The 14,041-nt window shown below is 41.5% G+C and overlaps 1 protein-coding gene across 5 annotated transcripts in view; it reads right to left on the bottom strand.

Moving 5' to 3' along the window:
- The window catches only part of zdhhc21 (zinc finger DHHC-type palmitoyltransferase 21), a 58,017-nt gene extending 45,143 nt beyond the window's left edge, over positions 1 to 12,874 (bottom strand). The window contains exons 1-5 of one of the 5 annotated variants that reach the window (XM_059974680.1): positions 12,550 to 12,870; positions 12,324 to 12,446; positions 5,405 to 5,442; positions 5,076 to 5,291; positions 1,907 to 2,005 (exon numbers count right to left, since the gene is read on the bottom strand). In XM_059974680.1, the coding sequence (XP_059830663.1) occupies positions 1,907 to 2,005; positions 5,076 to 5,229 (253 nt within the window). In that variant the 5' untranslated portion in view covers positions 5,230 to 5,291; positions 5,405 to 5,442; positions 12,324 to 12,446; positions 12,550 to 12,870. Of the gene's footprint in view, positions 1 to 1,906; positions 2,006 to 5,075; positions 5,292 to 5,404; positions 5,443 to 5,912; positions 6,678 to 12,092; positions 12,174 to 12,323; positions 12,447 to 12,549 lie in introns of those variants that run through there. The other 4 variants (XM_059974684.1, XM_059974682.1, XM_059974683.1 and 1 more) reach the window with 4 other exon arrangements.
- Between the last annotated feature and the right edge of the window lie 1,167 nt (positions 12,875 to 14,041).

Consider the following 14,041-nt stretch of genomic DNA (forward strand, 5'->3'; position numbering starts at 1 on the left):
ACTTTGATACTGTGGCTAAGAGAGCGTACAGAGTGGTGGTCTTTATTAATAGGGGAATTGAGTTCAAGAGCCTGTAGAATAATGTTGCAGCTCTATTAAACCTTGGTTAGACCACACTTGGAAAATTGTGTTCAATTCAGGTCACCTCATTGCAGGAAGAAAGTGAAATCATTAGAGAGGGTGCAAAAGAGATATACCAGGATGCTGCCTGGATTAGAGAGCATGCCTCAGAAGGATAGTTTAAGTGAGCTAGGCCGATTCACTTTGGAGCAAAGGAGGGTGAGAGGGTGACTTGTTAGAGGTGCACAAGACATAAAATGCATAGATGGATTGGATAGTCAGGGACCTTTTCCCAAGTCAGAAATGGCTAATATGAGGGGACATTATTTTAAGATGATTGAAGGCATATATGGGGGGGGGGGGGGGGGGAAGGAAGGGTTTTTTTTTTTATAAACACAGAGTGGCAAGTGCATGGAATGTTAGCCGGGGTGGAGGTCAAAGCAGATACATGATGTACATTTAAGAAACTCTTAGAGAGATGAAAAACTCTTGGAGAGAACAAGCGACTCTTGGATGAAAGAAAAATGGAGGTGCTTTGGAGGGAGGGAAGGGTTAGATTTATCTTAGAATAGCTTAAGCAGTACTGTACAGTCCTGTGTTCATACAGACATCACCAGAGGTCAGGACTGAACCTGGATCAGTGGAACTGTGAGGCAGTAGCACCATCTTTATACACTTACTACTTTATACTACGATTGCAAACATGGTCAATTTAGTTCATTTCAAATGAGTACAAGCCAATAATGACACCCTCAATAGAAAACCCAGAACTCATCCCGACATTCAATGGCATTACTATATTACTATCACTGAAGCACCCTCTTTCAATATTCCTGAGATTACCACTAATCGGAAACAGAACTGGAATAGTCATAGATGTAACAAAAGTACAAGAGCAAGTCAGAGCCCAGGAATCCTGTAGCAAATAAAGTCACTTAACTCTACAAAGCCTATCCGCCATCTACATGGCACAAATCAGGAGCACTCTGCTTGTCTTGTCTTGCCTTGGTGAGTGCATCTTCAATAAATCTTGACACCATACAGGATATAGCAGCCCACATAGATATGCACTTCATCCACATCCATTCACATGCTCCTGCACTGATACACTGTAGCAACAGTTTGAACTCTCTGCAGAATGCACTACAGTGTCTCACCAAGACTCCTTAGACAGCACCGTCCACCCCCACAAGCTCTACCAGCTAGAACAACAGCTGCAAAAGGGAACACCACCACCAGGAAGTTGCACACCATTTTAAATTAGATATTGCCATTCATTCTCAAATCTCCTCCCAACAGCATTGTGGGCATACCCATCCCTCAAGGACTACCGGTTAGGGATGGGCGATTAAATGCTAGCTCATTCGGAATAAAAAATGATCATTGATAAATTTTGATACCTGATTAAAAATGGATTCTTGCTAACAATACAAATCTGTAAAATAATCCTAGCATGGGTTCTTTCTATTGCTTTAAGATTTGCCATTTAGCATTGCTTTCAGCACCTGGCGGCAGTGGCCACTACTAACCTTGCTAGAATTCATCAGATGAAGCAGAATCTCTTCACGGTGCTGTCAATATTAAATGATGAGGGAACCATTAAAATATCAAAACAACTGACTCTTAATACAAATGAAAATTTAGAATAGAAGTATTAAGAAGTCTTAATAGAAGTATCATGAGTAATGCTGAAGCAACATGTACAGATTTTGAAACCCATCAGCCAGGATAATGGCACATTGCATAGCATGTGTTTAATGTATGCAGAGATAATGTTATACAACAGGGAGACAAATCTCTTGGCCCAAGCTATGAATGTCAACACAGCCTACATCAAGAGCCCTACCTGAATATGGGAATTCCAGGTTTTGTGACAATCTCCCAGGATCAGCAATGGAGGCTCTCAACAGAGATATTACACAGAACAGTGACGCCAAGTAATAAACTGTAAAATAAAAAAGGAGACATCCAGTTTGAAGATTTTATTTAATTGTCATCAACCACTTTTTTGTCAGTAGAGAAGAGTACTTTAGTTTTGGGGTGATTACATGTTTATACTTGCCACTGATACTCATCCTATTTCTTTCTAAATGGAGACTCAAAACCACTCTCATGCTAGTTACTATTCATTGTTAGCTTTTTTTTTAATGAATTCCTTTTTAAAATTGTGTTCATGTTTGTCATTTTCTCAGGTCAGTTACAGTACTTGATTCATTATGAACACTAATGCTCTTCCATATTCTGTCTTGCATTTTCATCTAGAAGCAGAATATACAGTACAAACAGGAACAGGCAGATCTACTATGTTAGAACTGGAAAATTATTCAAATTACCCTGAGCCCTGAAGAAGTGTCTTGGCCTGAAACACTGACTGTTCATTTCCATAAATGCAGCCTAACCTGTTGAGTTCCTCCAGCATTTTTTGTATGTGTTGCTTTGGATTTCTAACATAACCATTTAACCATATAACAATCACAGCACGGAAACAGGCCATCTCGGACCTCCTAGTCCGTGCCGAACTCTTAATCTCACCTAGTCCCACCTACCTGCACCCTCCACTCCTTTCCTATCCATATACCTATCCAATTTTACCTTAAATGACACAACTGAACTGGCCTCTACTACTTCTACAGGAAGCTCATTCCACACAGCTATCACTCTCTGAGTAAAGAAATACCCCCTCGTGTTTCCCTTAAACTTTTGCCCCAACTCTCAAATCATGTCCTCTCGTTTGAATCTCCCCTACTCTCAATGGAAACAGCCTATTCACGTCAACTCTATCTATCCCTCTCAAAATTTTAAATACCCCGATCAAATCCCCCCTCAACCTTCTACGCTCCAATGAATAGAGATCTAACTTGTTCAACCTTTCTCTGTAACTTAAGTGCTGAAACCCAGGTAGCATCCTAGTAAATCGTCTCTGCACTCTCTCTAATATATTGATATCTTTCCTATAATTCGGTGACCAGAACTGCACACAATATTCTAAATTTGGCCTTACCAATGCCTTGTACAATTTTAACATTACATTCCAACTTCTGTACTCAATGCTTTGATTTATAAAGGCCAGCGTTCCAAAAGCCTTCTTCACCACCCTATCTACATGAGACTCCACCTTCAGGGAACTATGCACTGTTATTCCTAGATCTCTCTGTTCCTCTGCATTCCTCAATACCCTACCATTTACCCTGTATGTTCTATTTGGATTATTCCTGCCAAAATGTAGAACCTCACACTTCTCAGCATTAAACTCCATCTGCCAACGTTCAGCCCATTCTTCTAACCGGCATAAATCTCCCTGCAAGCTTTGAAAACCCACCTCATTATCCACAACACCTCCTACCTTAGTATCATCGGCATACTTACTAATCCAATTTACCACCCCATCAACCAGATCATTTATGTATATTACATACAACATTGGGCCCAAAACAGATCCCTGAGGCACCCCGCTAGTCACTGGCCTCCATCCCAATAAACAATTATCCACCACTACTCTCTGGCATCTCCCATCTAGCCACTGTTGAATCCATTTTATTACTCCAGCATTAATACCTAACGACTGAACCTTCTTAACTAACCTTCCATGTGCAGACCTTCACATGTTTAGAGATATCCTAATTATCCAGAAACCAAATAATTGCCAAATTAGACTTCACCATTACCATTTCAATTAATCTATAATTGATATTTGTTGAGAAAATTCACCAAGTTACTAAATAAAATTCTGAAGTTCAATGTTCTGTGCAAAATTCCAGTGTCAGAATGCAGTCAGAACCATTACACTACCAAACAGATCCATACTTTTTCACAGAATTTCACACTTGTAATAGCAAATCTACTGCATTTCCCCCATAAGCTGTGCCTTGACATAGAATAGTACAGTACCAGAACAGGCCCTTCAGCAGATGATTTTTGCACCAAAAATGATGTTGAATTAAACAAAACCTCTTTTGCCTGTGCATGATCCATATCCCTCCATATACATGTGACAACCTAAAAGGCATGCCAACTTTCCACAGCTACCATCAGGTCCAGAAACCTGACACCCCACACCACCAGGTTCAGAAACAGCTACTTCCCTCTCTGCATTCTGTCCTTGAACAACCTTAAATCACTGCTTCAGTATAGCATCACAATGACCACCTTACACCAAAAAGGACTTGTTTTTTTCTTGTTTATGCTACTGATATGACGCTACAGGCTGTTACTGCTGCTGCCAGTAAGTTTTTCATTGGACCTGTGCATGTATGTACTTTTACTTACAACAACAAACTCAACTTTGCCTTCGACTTTTTTCTGCCACTACCTCTAGCAGCCCATTCCAGGCACCTAACACATACCTGCTTTAAACTTTCCTCCCCTCACACCTTAAGTGAACATCATCTATTATCTGACATTTATTCCTTGGGAAATAGATTCTGATGATCCACCCTATCTACGCTTCACGTAGAACTTTAGAAATTGATCAAGTCTCCCCTCAGCCTCCACTCTGGAGAAACAATCCTTGTTTGTCCAACAATAAAGGTTGGGCACTCTAATCTAGGTTGAAACCTCTCCTGCCCCTCTCCAAAGTTTCCATGTCTTTCCTGTAATCGGGTGACCAGAACTGCACACAGAACTTCAAGTGTAGCCTAATCAAAGCTTCATATACCTACAGCATGACTTCCTGACTACAATACTCAATGCCCTGAAGAATGAAGACCTTTCTTCATTGCAACAATGCAATGCTTCACAGCAACAATGTATGCTATCTTTCCCACCCCATCTAACTTCAGGAAACTGCAGACTTGGATCCAAAGATCTTGCTGCACTTTGATGACACTAAGGGTGCACTTCCCCTTACAGTTGACCTTTTTGGTATGCATAGTCAAGAGTAATCTCCAACACAGGCCCTGTCTGAATAAAGGGAATTCACAAGATCATTTCTCTGTGCATACTATTTATTGTCATTCTGTGAGTGCAATAACGTTAATGCCCAGCTAACCCACGGTAAAAATACCATTACTACTTACGCACTATCACAGCAGCTGGAATATGTCCTTCTTCGTAGTGAGGGAACAGGATAAGTTTGGGGATGTAGTATGTATTGTACAGCCAAATGAAGGTGATTATACTGATGCAACATAAACCCTGCGGATCATAGATGAAATGAACTCGAAGCCCCATCACAAAACTGCTCCCTCAGTGATTGCCAGTTGGAATTTCATAATACAACCTACATCTTGTTCCTGGTAAATAAAAATAAAGAAAAATTGAAAATACATTTGCTAACTTTACATTAACATAAGCAGCTTTACTTGCTTGAAGGTTCACATCATTCTTTGTTAAGTATTTCTCATACCTGCGTTATTCATTGTAGGAAGGTCAAACAACATATGCCTTAAGAAAAAGAGAAAACATCAATGATCACCTGCACAAAGCTATTCTTCATTAATAATTAGCCAGAATGTTTCAGAGTATTACATGAAATATTTAAGAAGCATTACTGAACTTCTCTTATTACCAATATGTAATCATGCTTACTTTATAAAAATATAGATTTTTTTTTCCTACAGGAACAAGTCATTCTACACAGTATATCAGAATGTGTCCACAGTTTCAATTCTCATTTCATTCTCCAGTCCATATTCCATGCAGCCTATCAGCCACCAAGCATCCATCCATGTTTATTGAACAGTAATCACATTTTTATTCTAATCCTCCACCACCCCCCCCCCCCCCCATTCCCAGCAACTTCCCCACAATTCTATCACTACCTATACACTAGGGCCGATTTATAGGGGCTATTTAATATACCAACTGAACGACTGAGATGAGAGAGGTAAATAGAGAAACTGGTGGAAACCCACCCAGAGATTAAGGGAGAATGGGAAATCTTCACACAGCCAGTTCTGGTGTTCCATTCCGACATCCTCTGCAAGAAGTCTGTACGTTCTTCCCATGGGTGTGAGGGTTTCCTCCAGGTGCTCCAGTTTCCTCACAGTCCAAAGATGTATCAGTTAGTAGGTTAATTGGTCATTGTAGATTGTCCTGTGATTTGGGCTAAACAGGGTCAGAAGGGCTTGTTCTGAGCTGTATCTCAAAATTAAACACTGGAATTTAGGATTTAATCTGTGTCCCCGAAGCAGCAACCAAGCGCACATACAAATAGACTCCACAAGCTACGCAAAGATTTATGCAAGACTGAAGCTGGAGACATCTTTAATGTTCCAGAAGCGATATCAGGCAACCTGACAACACGCCCATTATTCTTCTTCTTTGGTCTACCCCATTGGCAAGCTCACTCAATGGCATATGGCTCAACAGCCCAGCACCTGGCAGACTGGGAATTCAAGCACCTTAAAGCAAAGCATCAAATAGGCAGAGGCAATGTGAAAATAGGGCTGAGGGAAAATTGGACTTAGAGAGTAACACGGGCAGCTGAGACGCATACTGAAACCACATGAAGCCAATAGCCTGGAATAAGTGGGTGGAGATTTGAGCACATCATCAGCAGCAACCTAGCACAGCTATGGCAATGGTCACAATAACAGCCAACATCCTCTTCTTCACTGAGAATTTGGAAAGGGCAGAACCCTCTTGCAGTCTGTTAGAGTTGGCAGCGATTCAGCCCCACTTACTCCTACAGATGACAGGGAGTTTGGAAGATATATGCCCACTGTGGTTAAACAGCACAGAAAATGTATAAGATGTTGTGCAGATAACTTTGGATCCCTAATCCAAACCTCTACCCCACCCACACATCGTGGATTGGAAAGAGTGGGATAAAATCATTAGATATTCCGTTACTTTTTCTTGGGAGTCTGCATTATTTATATTTAAATTGAAAATGGGAATTCTGGAGGCAAACTGACTGGACTGCAATGTTGGCATTTTTGTGGAGGAGAGGCTGGAGAATGAGGTAGACGAACTGCAGGTATTTCCCCCTACAACTAACATTAGGATATAACTACATTAAGCAAGTCTGCAATTTGGACAAACTACACTTTTTTTCTGAAGAAGCAGTGGCTGAGGGGAGATCTGAAGAAGTTGAAAATTTATGAAAGGCAAAGGAGTCAACTGATAACTTGTATAACATTTAAGGTGAGAGCGGGAAAGTACAAAGGAGATGGGCAGCATAAGTTTTTTTTAAAGTAAACACTGTACTGTGGGCCTAAAATGCACTGCTAGGAATGGCAGTGGAGACAGATACAATAGAAAAGGTACCGTCTCAGATGGCCTGTGAGAATATGGTGGGTGTGCACATGGCTATTTGATAGTGCGGTGAATCATCTAGTCCCGCTGTGCGTAGAAGGCTCCCACTTTTCACACATGCCTTAAAAGGCTCTTAGTGAGGCACACACATACAGAGAATGGTGAGATGCAGACCTTGTGAAAGCAGAAAGGATTAATGTAACTAGGCATCAACAGCTTAAGTAGTTCAACCTGACACTACGGGCTGAAAAGCCTTTTCCTATGTTGTGTAATCGCCATCAAAAACGTGAACTTAAGCATTCTTACAATGGCCAGTTCCTTAAAATATACTATGCCATTCAATTCCAAACTTAAAGTAGCCAAGCCACATTTGTTCAGGTCACTGCACTGCAGGATGCAGGAGAGGTTCACTGAGGTGTTGCTTAGATTAGAGAGCAATCAGAGGTTGGGCAAACTTGCTTGCTTTCTCTGGACTTCTGTTGTTGAGAGGAAGCCATTGACATGATGAAGGAAGCCAGTGGCATGGAGGAGGAAGCGTTGAACACCAGCAGAGAGGGAGGAACTTTACTGCTGCCCTAAATGTCAGCAGCATAATAGACAGTAAGTAAATTAGTTGTTGAAGAGGACTTGAAAGTACATAAAATGAGAAGAGGTATAGATGGTAGAGAATTGGAGACTTTTTCCCCTTGAGGTGAAAATGTCAAATTCTAGCGAGCACAGCTTGAAAGTGACGGGGAAAGTTTAAAGAGGTATGAAAAACAAGTTCTTTAAAAAGTGTTAGGTGCCAGAAATGCATTGCCGGGGAAGTGGTAGAAAAAAAATACAATAGCAATGTTTAAGGGTCAGTCAGACAAACACATGAACATGAAGGTAATAGAGGGATACGGACCATAAGTGGGCATTTTAAAACTAGTTAAATTGGCATCATGGTCAGCACAGACTTGGCAGGCCAAAGAGCCTGCTCCTGTTCTGCACCAGTCAATGTCCAAAGTAAAAGTGAAATTGACAAGGAAAAGTAAAATCTGTTTGGGGGAAACTTTTTTTAAAAAATGAAAATCTACAAGCATTATACAAAGCAAAAGTTGCCAAATTTACCCAATTGTATTGTTAATCAGTGAGGCTAAACCGACTGTCTACAGAACATTAATAAATAGGCCAAAAAAGGTGGGAATGACTAGACCAAGCTTCATATCATGACCATTAGTGTATGTAAACTGGGATAATTAAAACAAAAACCTCAACTTTATTGATATTTATTTGTAAAGGATACAGAAGTGCTGTTGAGAAGTGACCAAATTCAAAATGGAAAACTGTTGAACATGGAAAATGTAACAGAACTGAAACCAGTGAAACAGGCAGTCAATCAAAAGATGTTTGTAAAGGAAATCATTTGCAACTGTGAAACCACTAAACTGTGAAAACAAATCAGGGACACCTGACAGGTGCCAATTGTAGCAGAAGTTAGTATCTGCCAGGGGTTCATTACAGTTTATAAAAATAGGGCCTACGTCTGTCGCCAGATTATCATAACCAATAATTTTTTCAGAATGCAGCAATGAAGTGATACAACAGAATTTCATGCCATTTCAATGCAACCTCACTCAAATAAGGCTGGCATGGAAATATTTCTCATGATACAAGATAGGCTATCATATTGGGTAACATGCAGAGTGGGACAGGGGTCAGAACCCTTTAATTTAACAGAACTGGTTTACATTTAGAAATGACTATTGCATAACACAACTTCCTCATTTATGTAACAGGACCAGCTCAAAGAGGTAGAAAGGATTGTGGCTAAGGAGATTGACAAAGGAAAACAGGTTGAGCCAAGTAAAGGCCACATCTCCGGGTTTGTGCCAGCCACGTTACGGACAAGAAATGTTCTACTGTCACAAAAGAGCAGCAGAGCAGTAGGTTCATTTGATCCAAAGCCAGAAATATTTCAATGGCTTGATGACATCAGAAGGGTGAGCATAGAAAAATGCATTCCACATTTTACTGGTTTAGTAATTACTAACCTTTCAAAAGAGCAGACATTTGACAACAAAAAAGCTAATGTAGGAGACTCAGATGAGCAGTCTGCATAAATAACATCAGATTCCTGAAAAAGTGCAGCAACTACACAGACTCCTGGAGGTCCCGATAGCTCTCAGAGCACAAAAGGAGCGTTCAGGATGGTACTGGGAGGCATACGCTCAAACATCATGAGCACATGGAAGCCCAACCCAAGTGATCCAGAGAGCACAGCACCTTCCAAACTTCCTGTCAGGCATCAGCTGCCGTTTTTGTGAAAAAAAGCAAACCTCATCAGCCACAACTTGACTGGCAGAAAGTCACGCTCCATCGCATGGGTCTGCTTAAATAAATGATAATCCTAGCAGGAAAAGTCAAGACAGGCACTACAAACAAAACGGTACAATGTTTAAGTAGGCATAAGAACCAAGACATTCGTTAGGAGGGAGCTGGTAAAAAAACACACACTTTAAAAGTGCCAGTGCAAGTTGAAAAATAAACCATTTGGTAGCCTTCGCTTTATAATAGGTTGAAGACAAAACCAAGTACTACATGCCAAAACGTAAATTAATTGTTAATTTGTTTGAAGTTAAGAAAAATCAATTCAGGGCCACAGCTTTGGATTGGAGTGGGGAAGAACCGGTAGAAATGGCAATGGGAATGTTATTCTTTCAGCAGAGAACATTAGAAGCAATTTGATAGAGATGTTCAGTGGTCAAAGAATTAATAAAATAAATAAAGTGTTTTATCTCAGGAGAATCTTTAAGCACAAGACACAGGGTTAAAGTAAATGGCAAAATTCCAGAGGGACAAGGACTTTAATTTTGAAAGCAGTAGTGCCAATTAATTGGAACATGTTGCCTTAATATGGTTAAAACAGTAAGTTTTAAAAGCAAGATATTGCAGCTTGTAGGAGACAGAAGTGCTTACAGCAAGATTTGGAAATGGCAAAAGAAATGAAACACTACCTGTCCAGCTTTTCACAGTTGCTGCCCAACCAGGTCAGTATTCTAAATAGGGCAGCTAGGCATTAAAGAGAAAACACCATGACTTCAAAAATTGTTCCTAAAATTCATCTGCTTGTATTTTCACTCACAGCTATCCTCAAAGGAATGTTTGTGAGTAGTCAGGGCATATTCTTCAACATCTTCTGTTCTCTAGCTCCAACTGTTAACTGTGAATCTAAAAACCTATTTTAATATCTGATGACAGGTCATCCAGTTAAAATCTTGCTAACAGGTTGACAAATTTGAGGGAGGATGAATACAAGGCTTTTGGAGGACTTTGTCAAATGGTGCAAGTTGAATCATCTGCACCATTAGAAGACCAAGGGAATGTCGATGGACTTTAGGAAGACTAAGCCCGCATTGCTCTCTGTTACTATCGATGGTGAGGACGTGGATGCGTTGAGGACCTACAAGTACCTGGCGGTGCACCTGGATGACAATCGTGAGTGGAGCACCAACAGACAGGCTGTGTACAAGAAGGGCCAGAGTTGCTTCCACTTCCTGAGGAGACTGAGGTATTTAGGAGTATACTGTCCTCTCCTTCACGTTCTACCAGTCTGTTGCTGCCAGTATAATCTTCTATGCAGTGGTGAGCTGGGGCAATGGCATCAACACGGGTAATGCCAACAGGATCAAAAAACTGATTAGGAAGGCTGGCTCCATTATAGGAATCAAACTGGACACATTGGAGGCTGTGGTAGAACAAAGGACCCTACGGAAAATCCTGGTAATTCTGGACAATGTTTCCCACCCTCTACCTGCCACCTTGGCTGAACAGAGGAGCGCTTTTAGACTAAAACAACAGCACTGCTCCAAAGAGTGCTATATGAGGTCATTCTTATCCCTCATCATTAGGCTTTATAATAAGTCAACCTTATAACAATCTTTATAATATGGCAACTTATCATTTATTCCTTCTACTTCCCAACTAATATTTATATCTGTGCACTTGTAATACTACTGTGACATTGTAATTTCCTTTGGGTTCAATAAATTATCTATTAGGTAGGGCATGAAAGAATATGAGGAGAATGCAGGAGATTGGGGCTGAGAGGGAAAATGGAGCAGCCATACTGAAATGGCAGAGCAGACTAGATGGGCCAAGCGGCCTAACTCTGCTCCTGTATCTTATGGTATTATCCTTCTCCCTTTCCTTGCTGCCCAACCTACAGATCACCTCAGTTTGAACAAAATAACTTTCAAAACCGTGCGTGGATATCCAGTGGAAGGGAAAACTGGTAAGATTTGCTTTTGACAGACACAAAATGGCTCAAATGGCATGATTCAGTAATTTAAATTACTACTGCACCTGTGCCAATGCATCTACTTAATGGGACACAACACGAACTGTAACCTTATGCAAGGTTAAAAAAAACTATTAAAATGGCGTTAGAAGCAATAAACATAAATAGTTATGACGGATTTAAATGATTTGTAGGATAGAACAGGCCCCAGAAGCTGACAAGCCTACTGCGCAAGCAAGCCGGAATCCCAAATCCTACTCGAACCTGGAAAGCCTGCATCATCTGGCTCCTTGAAATACAAGACGACGCCAAATATCAACTTAAATGTTGCCATAGCAGCATTTACAATAAATTCACATGTTGCTCTCCGCTCCAGAAGCAGATACATAAAATGCTTCAACCTTACTGATTCGGAAGTTGAAAGTGCTGAAAATAAATGCAAGCGGGAGACAATTCTACCTCCTCCCCCGCCCCCGTGTCTTCCCACTGCCGAACCGATCCTCGAAATAAACGTGCCAGTGGCTTTGGGAAACCGCTCAAGTTTTTAATCACCAGGAAGATCACCTTGTACCTATTAGGATGTAGGAGAGTCGCAGGTCGCCATCTACCCGCCCCCAGGTTTAGTTCTTGTTAGTTCATTCTAGTCGTTACTGTGTGATTCTCTAAAGTAGATCGGTGAACTTAATCCAAGACATCATCCGGTCTGCATTTTATTAAAATATACTCCCACTTATGTTAGGTTAAAGCAACCTCTATATCTGACTGCAACCAATTACAGAGAATTAAATTCAAAATTAGTTACCCAACACCAGCGACGTAAAATGTTAACTGTCCCACTCTGCATAGTTGCTGCCCGGTCAGTTGAGTATTTCCAATATGATCTTCTTTCCAGTACCTCAGACGAGCTCACTAAGACAAATGCTGCCTAAATAAGAGGGCCAAATATGAAAAACTATGCCCACAAATATCTCAAATAACATTTAATAAAAATATACGGGAATAAAAAAATTGCTCGTGTTGTCACTTACAGCTGCTGCGTCCCTTCAAGCAGTTCCCCTTTCAGTCTCTCGGGGTTGTGGGCGAACTGATGGATCAGGTCGGGGTGGAGGGCGGCTCCGCTCCCGGCGCGTTGAGTCAGAGTTTGCGTTGTGCGCTGGAGAGGCTGCGTTCCGCCGCCGCCGCCGCCGCCACCTTCGGCCCCTTCTCTACTTCCTGCGACCTCGCATGTGCTCACGCCCAGTCAACAGCGAAGTGGGGCTCACCCCTGAGTTGCCTGCCTGCCTGCCTGCCTACCTACCCAGCCAAGCAACCGCGGAGACAAGCAGCGCATCACCACTTCCTGTGTTCGTCGCTGCAGACTGGTCCCGAAGCAAGAGCCGGCAGGAGGCGCAAGCACTGGCATCCCAGCGGAGGGGGCATGGCACTGCCAATACCCACAGACCGATCGTGGTCCACTGGCGACTTCAAATTCAGATGTTGCGAGGGGGAAAATATTTATAGTAGTGGCATGACATTCCATGACAAAACTATCTGCATACACATATTCACATAAGTCAACAACAAAGGTAAACCTAAGTGACTAAATAAATAGGCACAAGGTGGAACCGCGAAAAGGGTGGTGCTTCAATTACGTTTCAGCAAGGACCGATCTTTGTTCGGGTTACATTCGCATGTGTTTAGACACTTGCACATACTGTGAGGGGTTAGGAATGCCATTCTCCAAAACGGGTCGAAAATTCTCCGTTTTATCTCTGATTAATTTATTTTTTCAAAGAAAAATTCAATGCTTTGTATATGTTGCACGAGACAGCGATGTTTTAGAATGAGTAGAAAAACGGCATCATGGACACTAGAAACTCTACTTTTCCGGGGGGGGGGGGGAGTGGGAGCATTTGCGATTTAAAACAATCAGCCTCACTGCAAGGCAGCTGTACAATACGTTAAAGCGTTTTTGAACATTGCTATGCAATGACGTTGATTATTCGTAAACTGGTTAAACCTGGAAACACACGTAGGTTGGAAATTCAAGTCTAACCCGTGCCGTTAGCATTGCTCATTGACCACAAGGATGTTTTTGAGAGGTTTCTTCAGCACCTCTAACGCGTACAACAGCGCCAGCTCGGTGACTCTGCATGGCTATGTTGTTTGTGAAGGGAATGCAGAAAGACTTCGAAGGTAAATGAGGGAAACGTGAAATCCTTTTATTAAACAAACATTTAAAAAGCTGAGATTTTTTCTGAATGAATTGATAAGTGGTTTTTCAGGGGGATCAAGAAATCCTTGTAAACAAATCACTGAAAGTTAACATGTAGGCCTGGTGAGCAATAGAGAACGCAACAACTCACTGGAATTTAGAAGATTGAGGGGGGATCTTATTGAAACGTATAAAATTCTAAAGGGATTGGACAGGCTAGATGCAGGAAGATTTTTTCCGATGCTGGGGAAGTCCAGAACGAAGGGTCACGGTTTAAGGATAAAGGGGAAGCCTTTTAGGACCGAGATGAGGAAAAACTTCTTCAC

The sequence above is a fragment of the Hypanus sabinus genome, chromosome 7 (assembly GCF_030144855.1).
Source record: "Hypanus sabinus isolate sHypSab1 chromosome 7, sHypSab1.hap1, whole genome shotgun sequence".
NCBI classification, from domain to species: domain Eukaryota; kingdom Metazoa; phylum Chordata; class Chondrichthyes; order Myliobatiformes; family Dasyatidae; genus Hypanus; species Hypanus sabinus.